The sequence below is a fragment of the Zootoca vivipara genome, chromosome 2, assembly GCF_963506605.1.
Source record: "Zootoca vivipara chromosome 2, rZooViv1.1, whole genome shotgun sequence".
Classification (NCBI taxonomy): Eukaryota; Metazoa; Chordata; class Lepidosauria; order Squamata; family Lacertidae; genus Zootoca; species Zootoca vivipara.
Window position 1 is genome coordinate 55,837,677 of NC_083277.1, and position 13,093 is coordinate 55,850,769.

General features: G+C 41.4%; 1 protein-coding gene across 3 annotated transcripts in view; it reads left to right on the forward strand.

Annotated features, from left to right (window-relative positions):
- The first annotated feature begins 1,425 nt into the window (after positions 1 to 1,425).
- TRAIP (TRAF interacting protein) overlaps positions 1,426 to 13,093 on the forward strand; it is a 28,330-nt gene continuing 16,662 nt past the window's right edge. For 2 of the 3 annotated variants that reach the window (XM_035108056.2, XM_060271558.1), the window contains exons 1-5: positions 1,426 to 1,595; positions 2,591 to 2,744; positions 5,322 to 5,379; positions 6,937 to 7,020; positions 10,710 to 10,749. In XM_035108056.2, coding sequence (XP_034963947.1) covers positions 2,647 to 2,744; positions 5,322 to 5,379; positions 6,937 to 7,020; positions 10,710 to 10,749 — 280 coding nt within the window. In that variant the 5' untranslated portion in view covers positions 1,426 to 1,595; positions 2,591 to 2,646. The remainder of the gene's footprint in view (positions 1,596 to 2,590; positions 2,745 to 5,321; positions 5,380 to 6,936; positions 7,021 to 10,709; positions 10,750 to 13,093) is intronic. The other variant, XM_035108057.2, reaches the window with a different exon arrangement.

Here is a 13,093-nt window from a genome sequence, read left to right on the forward strand (position 1 = left end):
CCTTTTAATAACTCTGTAGAAAGAGCAATCGTCGCAGGTTTTCCAGCTCATTCCCTGCCCAGCCCCTTTTCGATTACCACTTCCATATAAGAATTGCATCCCTTAGGCAAAACTGTATATAAGCTTCATCTCATATTGAATATAGCAGCCGTAATGGTCCGTGACAGCACCCATCCAGGACTATGGATGTCCAGCCACTCTCTCTCTCTCTGTAGAAGTTTGGTGTGGCAGGAGGAGCGTCTCAATTCCCTGGCAGGTAAGGAAATAAATAGCCTGTAGCCAGAAGCAACCTCATGTATGAATTTTTGCTGTATAATGGGCATCATGCCATCAAATCTAACATTTCCCCAATCCTTGTACAAAATCCTTGTACAAAAAGTTCCTATTTTCTATATATACATATATATGGTATGTGTGTGTGTGTATGTATGTGTGTGTGTACACACAAATACACACACACACACACACACACACACACACACACATAATTGATCTATTATACCAACACCAACACAGACAACACTCACAAATAAAACTAACAAAAAGATATTACAACTACAAATGCAAAGCAGATGTTACAGATACATCCCTAATTCAGTTCTTATTCATTTCTATTTGACTTCCTTCATCCTCAACGCAGGTCCGGTTGTATACTCAGTCAACATTTTCTTTCTCAATTCCTCTTCTCTATTTTTCTATTTATCTTAAATTCTTACACCAAAATTTGTTTTGTGGAAATTAGTCAAGACAATTCGAGGTATTAATTTGAGGGCACTCCTTTTTCAGATACTCACTATATTTTCCCAATTCTTTTTTTAAAAAAATATAAAATTATTTTTATTAAGGATTCTCTTGGGTTACAAAGGCAGTGCAATGTCTCATTCCCCCCCCCCTGTATCATTTTTATATATCGATTTTACTTGTTGAGACATTTTTGTTTGATCTCTAATTGCTTGTCAATTTTAGATTACAGTATTACGTATATTTTTAATACCCCGCCTTTCGCCCTGACGGGACTCAAGACCATAGACGTAGCCACGGGGGGCGGGGGCGGCAAATAATTCAATAAAAATACGTAACTGAAGTTCCGCCCACCCCCGCAACATAAATCCTGGCTACGCCCATGTTCAAGGCAGCTTTTTCTAGAACTAAATGTAATAAAAAGTCCGATTACACAAGCCCTATCCCTCTCTAATTCTAAGAGCGCAGCACCGATGCGAGATAGTTTTGCCTTCTGCAGCACCCATTCCCCGTTTAGCGGCGCGCGCTCCGGGCGGGGTGCGAGCACTTATTAGCCCCGCCTCTCAAAAAGGGCAGCCGCAGTGTCGGAAGCTTTAAAAAAACAGAAGGGGGGGGGCTTTTTTCTGTTTTGCTCCCGCGCTTTAATTAAGAACGTCATTTCCGTTCCCTTCCGGAAATCACTGAGATAGGAACCAAATTTGAATCCGGCAACAAAGCGAGGCTCGAATTGGAAACCGACAGGTTCACTGTTGGGCCTGATAGCGGCGGCTGTAGGGAGAGCTCTCCTTCCAGGGAAGCTTCCCGGGTTCAGGGCGGGGGAAGGAAGCTGGAGGACAAGAGCTCGAGACAGGCGGGTAAGCTTCGCGGGTCATCTCGAGAGAGAAGTCTCTCCCCATCCCCAGCTCCAGCTGCCTGGAGCTGGGCGAGAGGACTGGACCGCGGGCTCTCTCTCTTTTTAGTCACAGCTGCCAGCCTTTTATAGGCAGAGGCTCTGTGAGTTTGGGAAGCTGCCTAACTGTACGTTTTTTTTTCTTTTTCTGTTCAGTCCCCGCAACCAAAGGTTCTTTCCCCACCCCTTAGCATAGCTGCCAAGTTTTCCCTTTTCTCACGAGGAAGCCTATTCAGCATAATGGAAAATCTCTTAAAAAAGGGATAACTTGGCAGCTATGCCCCTTAGGCTCGTGAGGCTGGTTATTCTTGGAGACACTGACTAGCCCAAGGTAGAGATTTAAAGGAGGGGTTCTTAACCTGTGGGCTTCAGCAGGTTTGTGGAGTTGGGGAGGGAATTATTATTATTATTTACCGTCTTCATTTCCTTCCTGTTTTGAAAACGGTCTTCAAAGAAGGGGAATCTAAGAAAGAATTCACAGATTTCATCAAATTCTGAAAGCAGTCTGTGCTTGTTGAATCCTTCTTTTGACAAGGGGCAGTACTCTGTCCTAATGTTTTGCAAATACTTTGTTTATAATGAATATCTGACCTATATCTTGCTGGCTAGTGGTAGTTGACCAACTGAACATCCCGTATTATAGTTGGTATTGCCAAGTTGAGTGACAGTGAAAGAGCTCCAGAGGGGAGTGTATGGTGTTTTCGCTCACTGTTTGGTACTACCGGTATAGAGCAAAACCAGAAATGCAGGAAGGAATCCTTTCCCCTCTGGGTTTTGCTGCTGTTATTTTTTAAGTTTCCAGTAACCTAGAATGTAGTGCAGGGCACAGAGAGATCAGCAAGTGCAAATTCAGTTCTTCAATGTACAGGTGGGGAAAGGGAAGCAGCATTCAGGATATGCCCTTGTGACTGTTTTCTTATTGGGCAGAACCTCTTTTAAGTTTGGTGTTTCTTTTTGCAGAGAGGCTGTTCCGCATCTGAGTCTGCATCTTTTCCTTGATCTTGCAGTTATAAAGGATGCCTATCCGTGCCCATTGTACCATCTGCTCAGATTTCTTTGATAATGAGAGGGATGTGGCAGCTATTCACTGCGGACATACTTTCCACCATTTATGGTGAGTACTGTATAAGCAAATGGCAAAATTGGTGGAGGAAAGTTATTTAAGAACCAGAGCAACTCTCCTGTTTTTTTATATACATCAACTTTTCTTTACATCTTATTTGTGAAATAATACTTGGAAACATCTTATTCTTTACTATTTATTCATTAAGAGCATTTTTAACCTGCCCTTGTTCAAATGATTCCAAGGCAGGTTACAAAGGGAGCAAAAATAAGAGTAAGTGTAAGTAAAATATACAGAATTTTAAAAATCCAACAGTGAGTGAACATTCTGGGCAAATAGAAGTTTCTAGCTGGCTCCCAAATGTCAACAATATTGGTGCTTGCCATACTTCAGAGGAGTAGGCTATTCTACAATCAGGGCACCTCCACAAAGGGTGCCATATATCATGCCACCACATGATGGTGAGACAATGAAAAGAGCCTGTTCCTCCATATCTAAGGGCCCAGGCAGGCTGATATTATAGTTGTAGGTACAAAAGAAAGAAGCATTAAGGCAAGTTTTTTTGTTGTTGGCTGGTGTATTTGTGGTTTGGGGGGGGTGGATATGTTGATCATCAAGAAATTGCAGTTATAGAAACAGTGTGCTGGTTAGGAGTACCCCGAGTAGGACAATACTGTAATTTTTCTCTGCCTGATAAAAATAGATCTGTAACTCATTTCCTCAGTTTGTTGTGTCCTCTGCTTTTCCTTCTGTGTCACGGGTGCCTATCAAAATATTTGAGGACTGAAGGACAGTGGTACTAAGCCATTTCTAGCCTAATGCACTGATTGGCATGTGTGCATATTTTGTGCTATTTCCCATATTGAAGATATGTCAAAAGGAGTGTTTCAAGACGAACTCTATACATTCCAAAGGCATATCCATATCCTATTCATTTATCATGATTTAGATCACTTTCTTTATAATTATATCACAAGCGAGCCTGCATACCTTGTACAACTCATTGTCTACCAAGCTAAAGACTATCCCAATGGCAACGGCAATAATACTTAAGATATTCAGCACTGTGATGTTGCAAACTGAAATTTCAGCAAAAATGCTTTATTTTAAATGGGAGTTGAAATGTGTAAAACTTGCATGGAAGTAAATCTCAGGGTAGTAAGTGTGCACAGGATTGCAGCCCTATGTATTACAGGGCGTTGGTCCCATGGCAGAGTTAATTCTAAAACTGTCTGTCTGTCTCAAGACTAGATGAGTTTGATTCATAACTGATAATACCTGTGTGTAGTTAGGTGAGAATATTCTCCAGAAAATATTCTCTACAAACTGTAAATTCTAATGTAAGAACCAATTTTACCCACATTTTAAAAATCTAGTAAATAATAAGTCATGCTGTGATATTGCCAGTGTAAGTAATAATGATTTTTTGAACCAGTTACATTACCGGGCATTGTGTCATTCACCATTGGCAGTTCTGAAATGTGAGCTACAGAAAACATTTTTTTAAAAAAATGCTATTCATTTAATTTTATGAACATTTGAATTCGTATGTATTTCAACTATATGTAATACCCTTTTTTCCTATTTTGATGTGACCTTATTTTTAGCAATTCTATACCCTTGGCCATAAAGTGGTGTGTTTTTTAACAGAAAGTAGCTTTAGTGCTTTATACACGTAAAGTATCTAAGCCTATACAATTATGTGTAACAGCATGTGAGGTGGCCTTGATTTAAACAGTTGACATTTCTATATTTTTATTTAGTGCCAGTAACTGGTTTTTTTAGTGCCATTCAATGGTACAAGGTGTCTTTTACCAGAGATTGACATAGTAAAATATATTACCATATAATGATAATACATTTAATGTTAATGGCTTCTTTTTTATATGTATGCATATAGATTTGTTTCTCAAGTTGTGTTTTAGTCACCAAAACAGTTATTAAGTGTTAGAGCTATTAGCACAAGATAGCCTATTACTGAATTTACTTGTATCAAACATTAACATGCCAATTTTCAATTTCAAGTTTGGTGCAAAAAAATCAAAGAATATGAATTCACTGCATTGCCCCATGAATAAAAGTATCTGTACAGTTTCTGGTTGCCATCTGAACAAGTTTACCCATGAATAAACATGTATACAGTGGTGCCTCGACTTATGAATTTAATCCGTTCCGAAGGCACCTTCGTAGGTCGAAAAATTCGTAAGTCGAAAAGCACCACTGGAAACGCGATTTCCCATAGGAATGCATTGGAAACGAAAAAATCATAAGTCAAAGCAACCCCATGTAAAAATTTGTAAGTCGAAAAAAACCTATCTAAAACCGCCGCAGTTTCCGTTCAGATGTCGAGAAATTCGTAAGTGTGCGGCCATTTGCCCCATTCACAAGTTGAAAAATTCGGTTGTTGAGTTGTTCGTACGTCGAGATACCACTGTATTAACTAATTATATCATTTTCAATGCATTAAAATGAATATTCTCCTATTTTAAATGAAAATTATCTAATATTCTCATTAATCGATAATATTCTCGAAAAGATTCTTCTCCAGAATTTAACATCACTACCTGTGTGGTTCTTGTTAAGAAGCACCATTTGTCAACAATCACTTTGTCATCTCTTCCCCTCTAGCCTCCTCCAGTGGTTTGACACAGCACCAAGTCGGACTTGTCCACAATGCAGAATCCAGGTTGGTCTTCAACCTGTGCTCACTGAAATAATCTGTCATATTTAGTCCTCTTTAAGTTATGAGTACTTTGCCTTCCAAGGCTGAGGAGTTCTGTTGCAGTAACAACCTGTCCAGTCTGGGTGGAGGGGTGTGGTCAGAAGAGAAAGAAAGACTACCCAAGTGAGAGAAGGTAACTTTGGAGAAGGAGCCCATCAACCTTTGAGACTCTCAAAGCAGCTTAGAAAATATTCTCGCAATAAAAATCACATTCAGGTCTGGTATCAGGATCAGAAATAACATGGTGTCTCCATGGTGCCAGGGTTATTCAGGTGGACCTCAATGAGCCCATGATAGAGGGAGGTCTTCCATTGCAGATAGGCTTGAGTATGACTAGCTTTCTTCAGATTCTTCTTCAGAGCCCCTTCTCTCATTGAAATTACTAAATCTAAGCTGCTAGCTGTGCAAGTAGCTGTAGTCAGTTTTTGACTTCTGTTTCTTGAACATCCCTTTGTGGATAATGGAAATAGGAATGGGGATGCTGCAGATACAAGGAAAAATCAAAAGTCCTGCCCCGTACACATGAGCTGTTAGTTATATGTAAATGAGCTTTTGGGATGGTGGCCATAGTGTGATGTACCCTGTTAATATGGCAATAATTAGAGTCAAGACCTTTGGTATTTGGCTGTTACAATGTTATTTATTAGCTTCAAAGTAACACCAGTGTGCAGGTGCCAAGCTGCATGTTGCCTTCTTATTTGCCTTTTCAGTCCTTGCCAGGTCTTAGCCCTTGTTGCTCTTCTGACTTGTTGATTCCCTCTGTTCTTCACCGCCTCTCGCATCTTTGGGTTACCATGGAGTTATCGTGAAATAACATCTTATGTAGCTGTAACTATGCAATTAGCTGGTGTCATGACTGTATATAATACTTAAAACACAAAGCAGTAGCTGCATGGGGGAGGTGGAGAAAGCTATGAAATTCAATTTCAGTAATATTTTTTTCTCATAAAGCAAGCAGCACGTACTTGGATTTGGCACAGCATGAGCTTAGCCTCAGCTGCTGAGCTAAAGCTGCCAGGGAACAAATTGCACTTGGTTCCAAGGTGCTTGAATTGTTTTGTCAAAATTCCAAAATTTTGTGCTGGAATAATGGCTCCACACTTGGAAAGTCTGTTGCTGGAATTCTGAGCCAAAGAATTTCATAGTGCAATAGTGATGTGAAGTGCATCATATGCTCCATTGCAATATGCTAGACGGGTCACATTCATATCCCTTGCTGTGCCTGATGCCCAACAGAACTGTCTTTCCTCCAAGCACTGTACTATAGAATATGGTTTCTAGTAAACACAAGCAACCATCCTGATTCAAGGTCAAGTGTGTGTGTGTGTGTGTGTGTGTGAGAGAGAGAGAGAGAGAGAGAGAGAGAGAGAGAGAGAGAGAGAGAGAGAGAGAGAGAGAGATTAGATGTGTCTTCTGAAATCTCAGTATTTACATTGTCTTGAAACATCATTTCCCATCTTACTGCAACAGGCTCCTCCTTTTTCACAGTCATGCCCTTGTTCTTTCACATGTTATGTGTAGGTTGGCAAAAGACACATAATCAACAAACTGTTCTTTGATGTTGCCCTGGAGGAACAGACAGGACTGGATGCAGAAAGTCTACAGGTATGTACGTGCAACAGCTTGCTCCCATCATCTAGGTTTTTTAAAAAATCTCCCCTGTAAATATTTGCTGTCATTGGCTCACATAGGATCAAAGGTGAATCTGCTTCTGCACTTGTTTCTGCTTCTGGAGGCCCACCTCGGTTAGACTCTACATAACCTCAGATCTTCGGGATTAAAAATGCTTTCATTTTAAGGGCAAGTTGAAATGGAAGGAATTATATCAATTTCTTCCAATTTTCTGCCATTCAGACTCCTTTCAAAGAGCATTGCCTTCTTAATTATGTTTGTTTTTGTTAGCCTCTTCCTATTATCCTCGGATATTGTGCAGATCAGGAGTAACATAGCTATGTTAAAGTCTGGAGGCTGAATGGAATGTTGTTCTAGTTGCCTGTAGGAACGAGCAAAGAGAGGATAGTTTGCAATCTTTGCAATGCTCATTGGGTGGAAGCTGTTAAAAGAATACTGTTTATAGTCTTCATCTGACAACTCGGCACAGTTACATTTTTACTGTTCCTCAGTGTTAACAGTTAGATTTTTTGATCCACAACAAGAGAGAGACATTTAAAAAAATACAAAAATTAGATTGTGCAGTGTGTATTGGTGTAGGATATATAATAATGTTAAAAGACTTGGAAAAACATAGGCTATAATTTTAAGATACATACTATGTTGCGAATAAATATTTAAGACAAGCTTCATCTGGGAAGGTACATTAATTATAGTGCTATATGTGTTTACTTTGGAGTAAACCCCATTAAGTTAGAACCAATGGAACCTACTCTAAGGTGAATGTCTGTGGGATTGCAGCCTTAATGTGCATCACTACCATGCTGGCAATGAGAAATCCTTGATGCAAAATCATGGCGCTGTACTCCCACAATAATTTAACCTTGGCAAAATGCTATTTCCTCTGTATCTTAGTCATTTAAAAAGTCTTCATTGACCTTGATATAATAGGACTCTTCTACCCTCTTGTGTTTAAAGTTAGCATGTGCTATGGTTGTCATAATTAGAATTTCCATGACAACAAGTTTTGTGTCTGTGTGCCTAATTCCCTGATATAGGTAACAGTTCCATCAGAAATAAAGCTGTCATATTTACAGAAGAGAGGCTAAAAGCAACCTGCTAAATGTGCTGAATACACAAGGTAGTTGTATAGATTCAAAAATAATTTGAAGCACATAAAAGCTCTCTTTAAAGGATTTCTTTAAGCATATTATTCAGTAGGTACACTATTCAGCAAAGGGAAGTTATTGCAGATAAGGATGACTGAGAATTAAATGTGTGCCTGTCATAGCAACAACATGCTCTTGAGTACCTTAGGTAACAGTTCAGCCAATTGGCAAAGTGAATACCGAAACATTTCTAAAAGAGAATGGCTTATGCTAGCACACCTAGAGAGCCATAGAATGCATTAGTTCACTTGAATGAAGTGGCAATGGTTTGCCAGGTGTTACTCTTGGGCTGCAAAATACTGAAAACCACATTTTTTTTCAGAGTAGGATGGCATGGCATTAAAGAGAAACACCATCTCTTGGTTTGCTTCCTGTTATAACAAGAACATTCTTGCCTATAAGTTGGCAGCTGCTAATAGTTATTAGCATATGTAGCACTAATGTTAGTTTTTATTTTGTGGATGCTACAAGTGAATGGGAATGGGGGGAGGGGAATCAATTATCTTGCTCCAGTATTTAGAGGGGTAGATGTGTTGGTCTGTTGCAGCAATTGGTCTGTTGTGACACCTTACTTAAAGGCTAACAAACTTTGTATGGTACTGTAAGTTTTCTTGTGGGCTAAAGTCCACTTATTTGTGACCCTTTAAGGTGCCCCAAATCTCTCATTGCCCCCCCCAAAAAAACTTGTCACTGGCATAAAATTCCTAACCATTCATGTACATACAAATAGCCCATTCATCGCCCAATTTCCCTGAAATAAAAATGATCCACATTCTAAATTAGTTATGGGCTGGGGTACCACCATAAAAGGCTCCTTCTACCTTCACTGCATAACTGTGCTCCCATTTTCTGCTTCGAAACTTAGCATTCGCGCCAGGTTTCTTCATAATTCCACATAGCTGAACTGAACCCTGGGCTGCCTCTTTCGTTGCACTTTCTGGATCCCAGTTGACTTGGCAGAGACCTCATTCCCTTTCTTCTGTCATGTCATACTTGGCAACACTTTCTCCCACATGTTTTATTTTAAGATCAGCCCTTCCTCTCCTCCCATTTTAATATAGGTACATACAAATGGGGGGCAAGCATAAGCCCTCTTCATCTCTGCCCTAAGCTTCCCTTATCAATCTTTGGGCAGTCTACTGAGCTGCATTATTGAGATTCCTATAAAACACATCTCTTCTTTACTTCAGTGGAATAGAAAGGAAGCCTTAGTGTACATATTGCTGGTATTGCTATCAAGTAAGGGAAGAGAGATACTTTGGCTTCTTCACTGCCCATACAAGCTGTGCGTGTACAATAATATTTCACCCCGTATTATGTTGTCAGTTTGTGTTTCCTATTGAATCAATGCCTTCCAATTTTTTTATTTAGTTTCCTAATGATTTTGCTTCAACAACATATTTGCCATGAGATTCTAAAAATCAATACAATATACTGCAGTGCCCCATGAATGGCATGCTGTTAGTTTGGTGACCTTATTTAATTAATTATTTTATTAAATTAATATAGACGTGATGTCTTTGCATGAATAGTTTCAGTAACATGCCGTGTTTGATGGGGGGTGAGGGTGCTGTCATACTACATTTCACTCAATGCCCAGCTTTTGTCTGCTATGTCCTGCGGGCCTAAGTCAGCCTTTATGCTTTCTAGGGTTTGCACACAGACTCTCATCAGATTCCACCCCCCAACTGATATATCTGCTTTTCCTTTTCCTTTTTAAAGTAGAAATATGAGAATGAACTAGATCCTTGTTGGCATCATTAAGTACTGTAAATTCTGGCTATATGCCATGTATTTTCTTTTTTCAGTATTAAATACTGCCAGCTGTTACAAAGATCCTTTGGGTGTTTATTTGGCACCTCCTCTTCCTACTTGGTGCCAGCCAGTTCATTGCTGCCCTTTCATCCAGCTGCTGTTCTGTGTCGCTCTCAATATCCAAGCTCATTTGAATGAGTGTTAAACAAGGCTTTGGTTTGACTCATTGTGCCTCTATCCAGATGCATTCATAAATTGCTTTTTGGACCCTATCCAAACACTAGTTTTGTAACACTATTGCCCTCCAGTTAATTATCCATTGATTACAAATATTAGTTAAAAATATTTGGGACTCAAATTCTCTGTGGCAGGATCTGTGTTTGGCTGCCTTGTTAAGTTAAAATAGTGTTGAAATACTTCTACGTTGTTGTTTTTCCCATTTGAGATTTCTAAAGCTGTTTGACAAAAGCAAAATGACAGTGTGAGAAATAGGGTGGCAAGTGGTAAGACAATCGCTCTTAATGTTTTTTTCAGTTCTGAGCTCCAGCCCCGCCGCCCACTTCTAAAATAATCCTAGGATATAGGTTATTAATAAAGCTTTGACAGTTGTGACTACTTTCTGTATAACTTGGTCCGTGTGAGTGTGAATAGTGTTTGGGTAGATATCCTAAGATCACTCTGACACACCTTTTAAAGCTCTGATGAGGGCTTGTATGTTGTGCTACCACCTAATTTGGTTTTTTATGTGTTATCTTTCAGAATGAACTGGATAGGATGAAAGCCCAGTTAGCCATGAAAGGTGAGTGAGTTGAAAAATAGAAGAGGGTAAAGACTTCAGTAAAGTACAGTATTAACTTTACTGAAGACTTTACTGGGACGTGGGTGGTGCTGTGGTCTAAACCACTGAGCCCTAGGGCTTGCCGATCGGAAGGTCGCCGGTTCGAATCCCCGCGATGGGGTGAGCTCCCGTTGCTCGGTCCCAGCTCCTGCCAACCTAGCAGCTCGAAAGCACATCAAAGTGCAAGTAGATAAATAGGTACCACTCCAGCGGGAAGGTAAACGGCGTTTCTGTGCGCTGCTCTGGTTTCACCAGGAGCGACTTAGTCATGCTGGCCACGTGACCCAGAAAAACTGTCTGCGGACAAACGTCGGCTCCCTCGGCCAGTAAAGCGAGATGAGCACCGGAACCCCAGAGTCGTTCATGACTGGACTTAAATGTCAGGCATGGGTGTAGGGGGGGGGCAGGAGGGGGCAGCTGCCCCCCCTAGAAGCAAAAAATTATTGTATTTTACAGACCATAACCAGCACTTTCCCCCTCCAAAAACTGAAGTGGAAAGGGCTTTGCTTTAGCAAGAGCAGCTCTCCACTTGCTGGGGGCGGGGGGGGGGAACACAGCTGTAACAAAAACACATCAAATAAATAAAGCAAAGTGGCTACCGGTACTTAAGCAGTTAAGACAATGGAGCAGAATATCCCTTCAGGCAAGGTTCACCCTATTCACCCTATTGTTCTTCAGTGGGAGTTGTTAATGAGCATTCAGGGATCGCATTAACAGTTCTATTGGTGATTTAATGAGGGTGCAGAGGATTCAATTTGACTAAGGTGGCCCTGCAAGGCTAAAAGGAAGTGAATAAGAAGGGGGGGCTGTAGCTTTGATAGACACAGTGATGTTTATAAAAAGCAGTGGTGTTCCAGTCTGCCCCTCCTCCTGCATCTGTATACTGTAAATCAGGGGTGGCCACCTCCCAAGAGACTGATCTACTCACAGAGTTAAAAACTGGGAGTGATCTACCCCCTTTTGGGGGGTTCAGGTCAAAGCTGTTGAGTTTTTTTAAGGAAGGGAAGCCCTGTTTTGGGGGGTTTAGGTCAAACTTGTTGAGCTTCTTTTAGGAGGGAGGGAGGCCCATTTTTGTTTAGGTCTTCAACATAGTTCAGCTTTTTTTAGGGAGGAGGAAAAGTTTGGGTGAGCTTTTTTTAGGGGTGCCAGTGATCTAGCAGTGATCTACCACAGACATCCAGTGATCTACTGGTAGATCACAATCTACCTGTTGGACGTGCCTGCTGTAAATCAAGCAGAGAGAAAGCTGCTTACAAGGCTCCTGTACAGGTGTACCGGTATCTTCCTCTTGCTGCAGAGTTCTAGCATCACAGCGTCACCCAGAGGCACCCACAAATGTGAGTTATCCCTCTCTCTGTTTCTTCCTTCCTTTCCTCCCTCTTCCATCCTTAATAAAATACTGGGGGGGGGCAGATAAGCCCCACATAGAAAGCCCATCAACATGGAGGGGGAATGACTCTTTAAAATACAGTATTTACCAGTAATTGGGGGGGGGAGGCACCTAGGCCTCTAGGAGTTGGCTGCTATGCCTAGGACAATTCAAGAAAGCAGAATGATGCATATGCTATGGTAATATATCAATAGAATCATGGAATTGTAGTCGGAAGGGACCACAAGGGTCATCTAGTCCAACCCCCTGCAATGCAGGAATTTTTCCCCAATGTGGGGCTTGAACCCACAACATGGTTGAAATATTATGCTGATATGCAGCAACGCCTCGGAGCCGTTGTGACTGCGGCCCTGTCTTGCCTCGCCCTCGCCGCCATGCCACCCCCTCTCCCCTGCCCGACCCTCCCGTCCTCTTGCTGCAGAGTTTCAGCATCACAGCATCACCCAGAGGCACCCACAAATATGAGTTATCCCTCTCTCTATTTCTTCCTTCCTTCCCTCCCTCTTCCATTCTTAATAAAATATGGGGGGGGCAGATAAGCCCCACATAGAAAGCCCATCAACATTGGGGGGATGACTCTTTCAAATACGGTATTTACTAGTAATTGGGGGGGGGGAGAGGCACCTAGGCCTCTAGGAGTGGGCTGCTATGCCTAGGAGTAGGACAATTCAAGAAAGCAGAATGATGCATATGCTATGGCAATATATCAATAGAATCATAGAATTGTAGTCGGAAGGGACCACAAGGGTCATCTAGTCCAACCCTCTGCAATGCAGGAATTTTTTCCTAAGGTGGGGCTTGAACCCACAACATGGTTGAAATATTATGCTGATATGCAGCAACGCCTCAGAGCCGTCGTGACTGCGGCCGTGCCTTGCCTCGCCCTCGTCCACCCTGTCACCCCCTCTCGCCTGC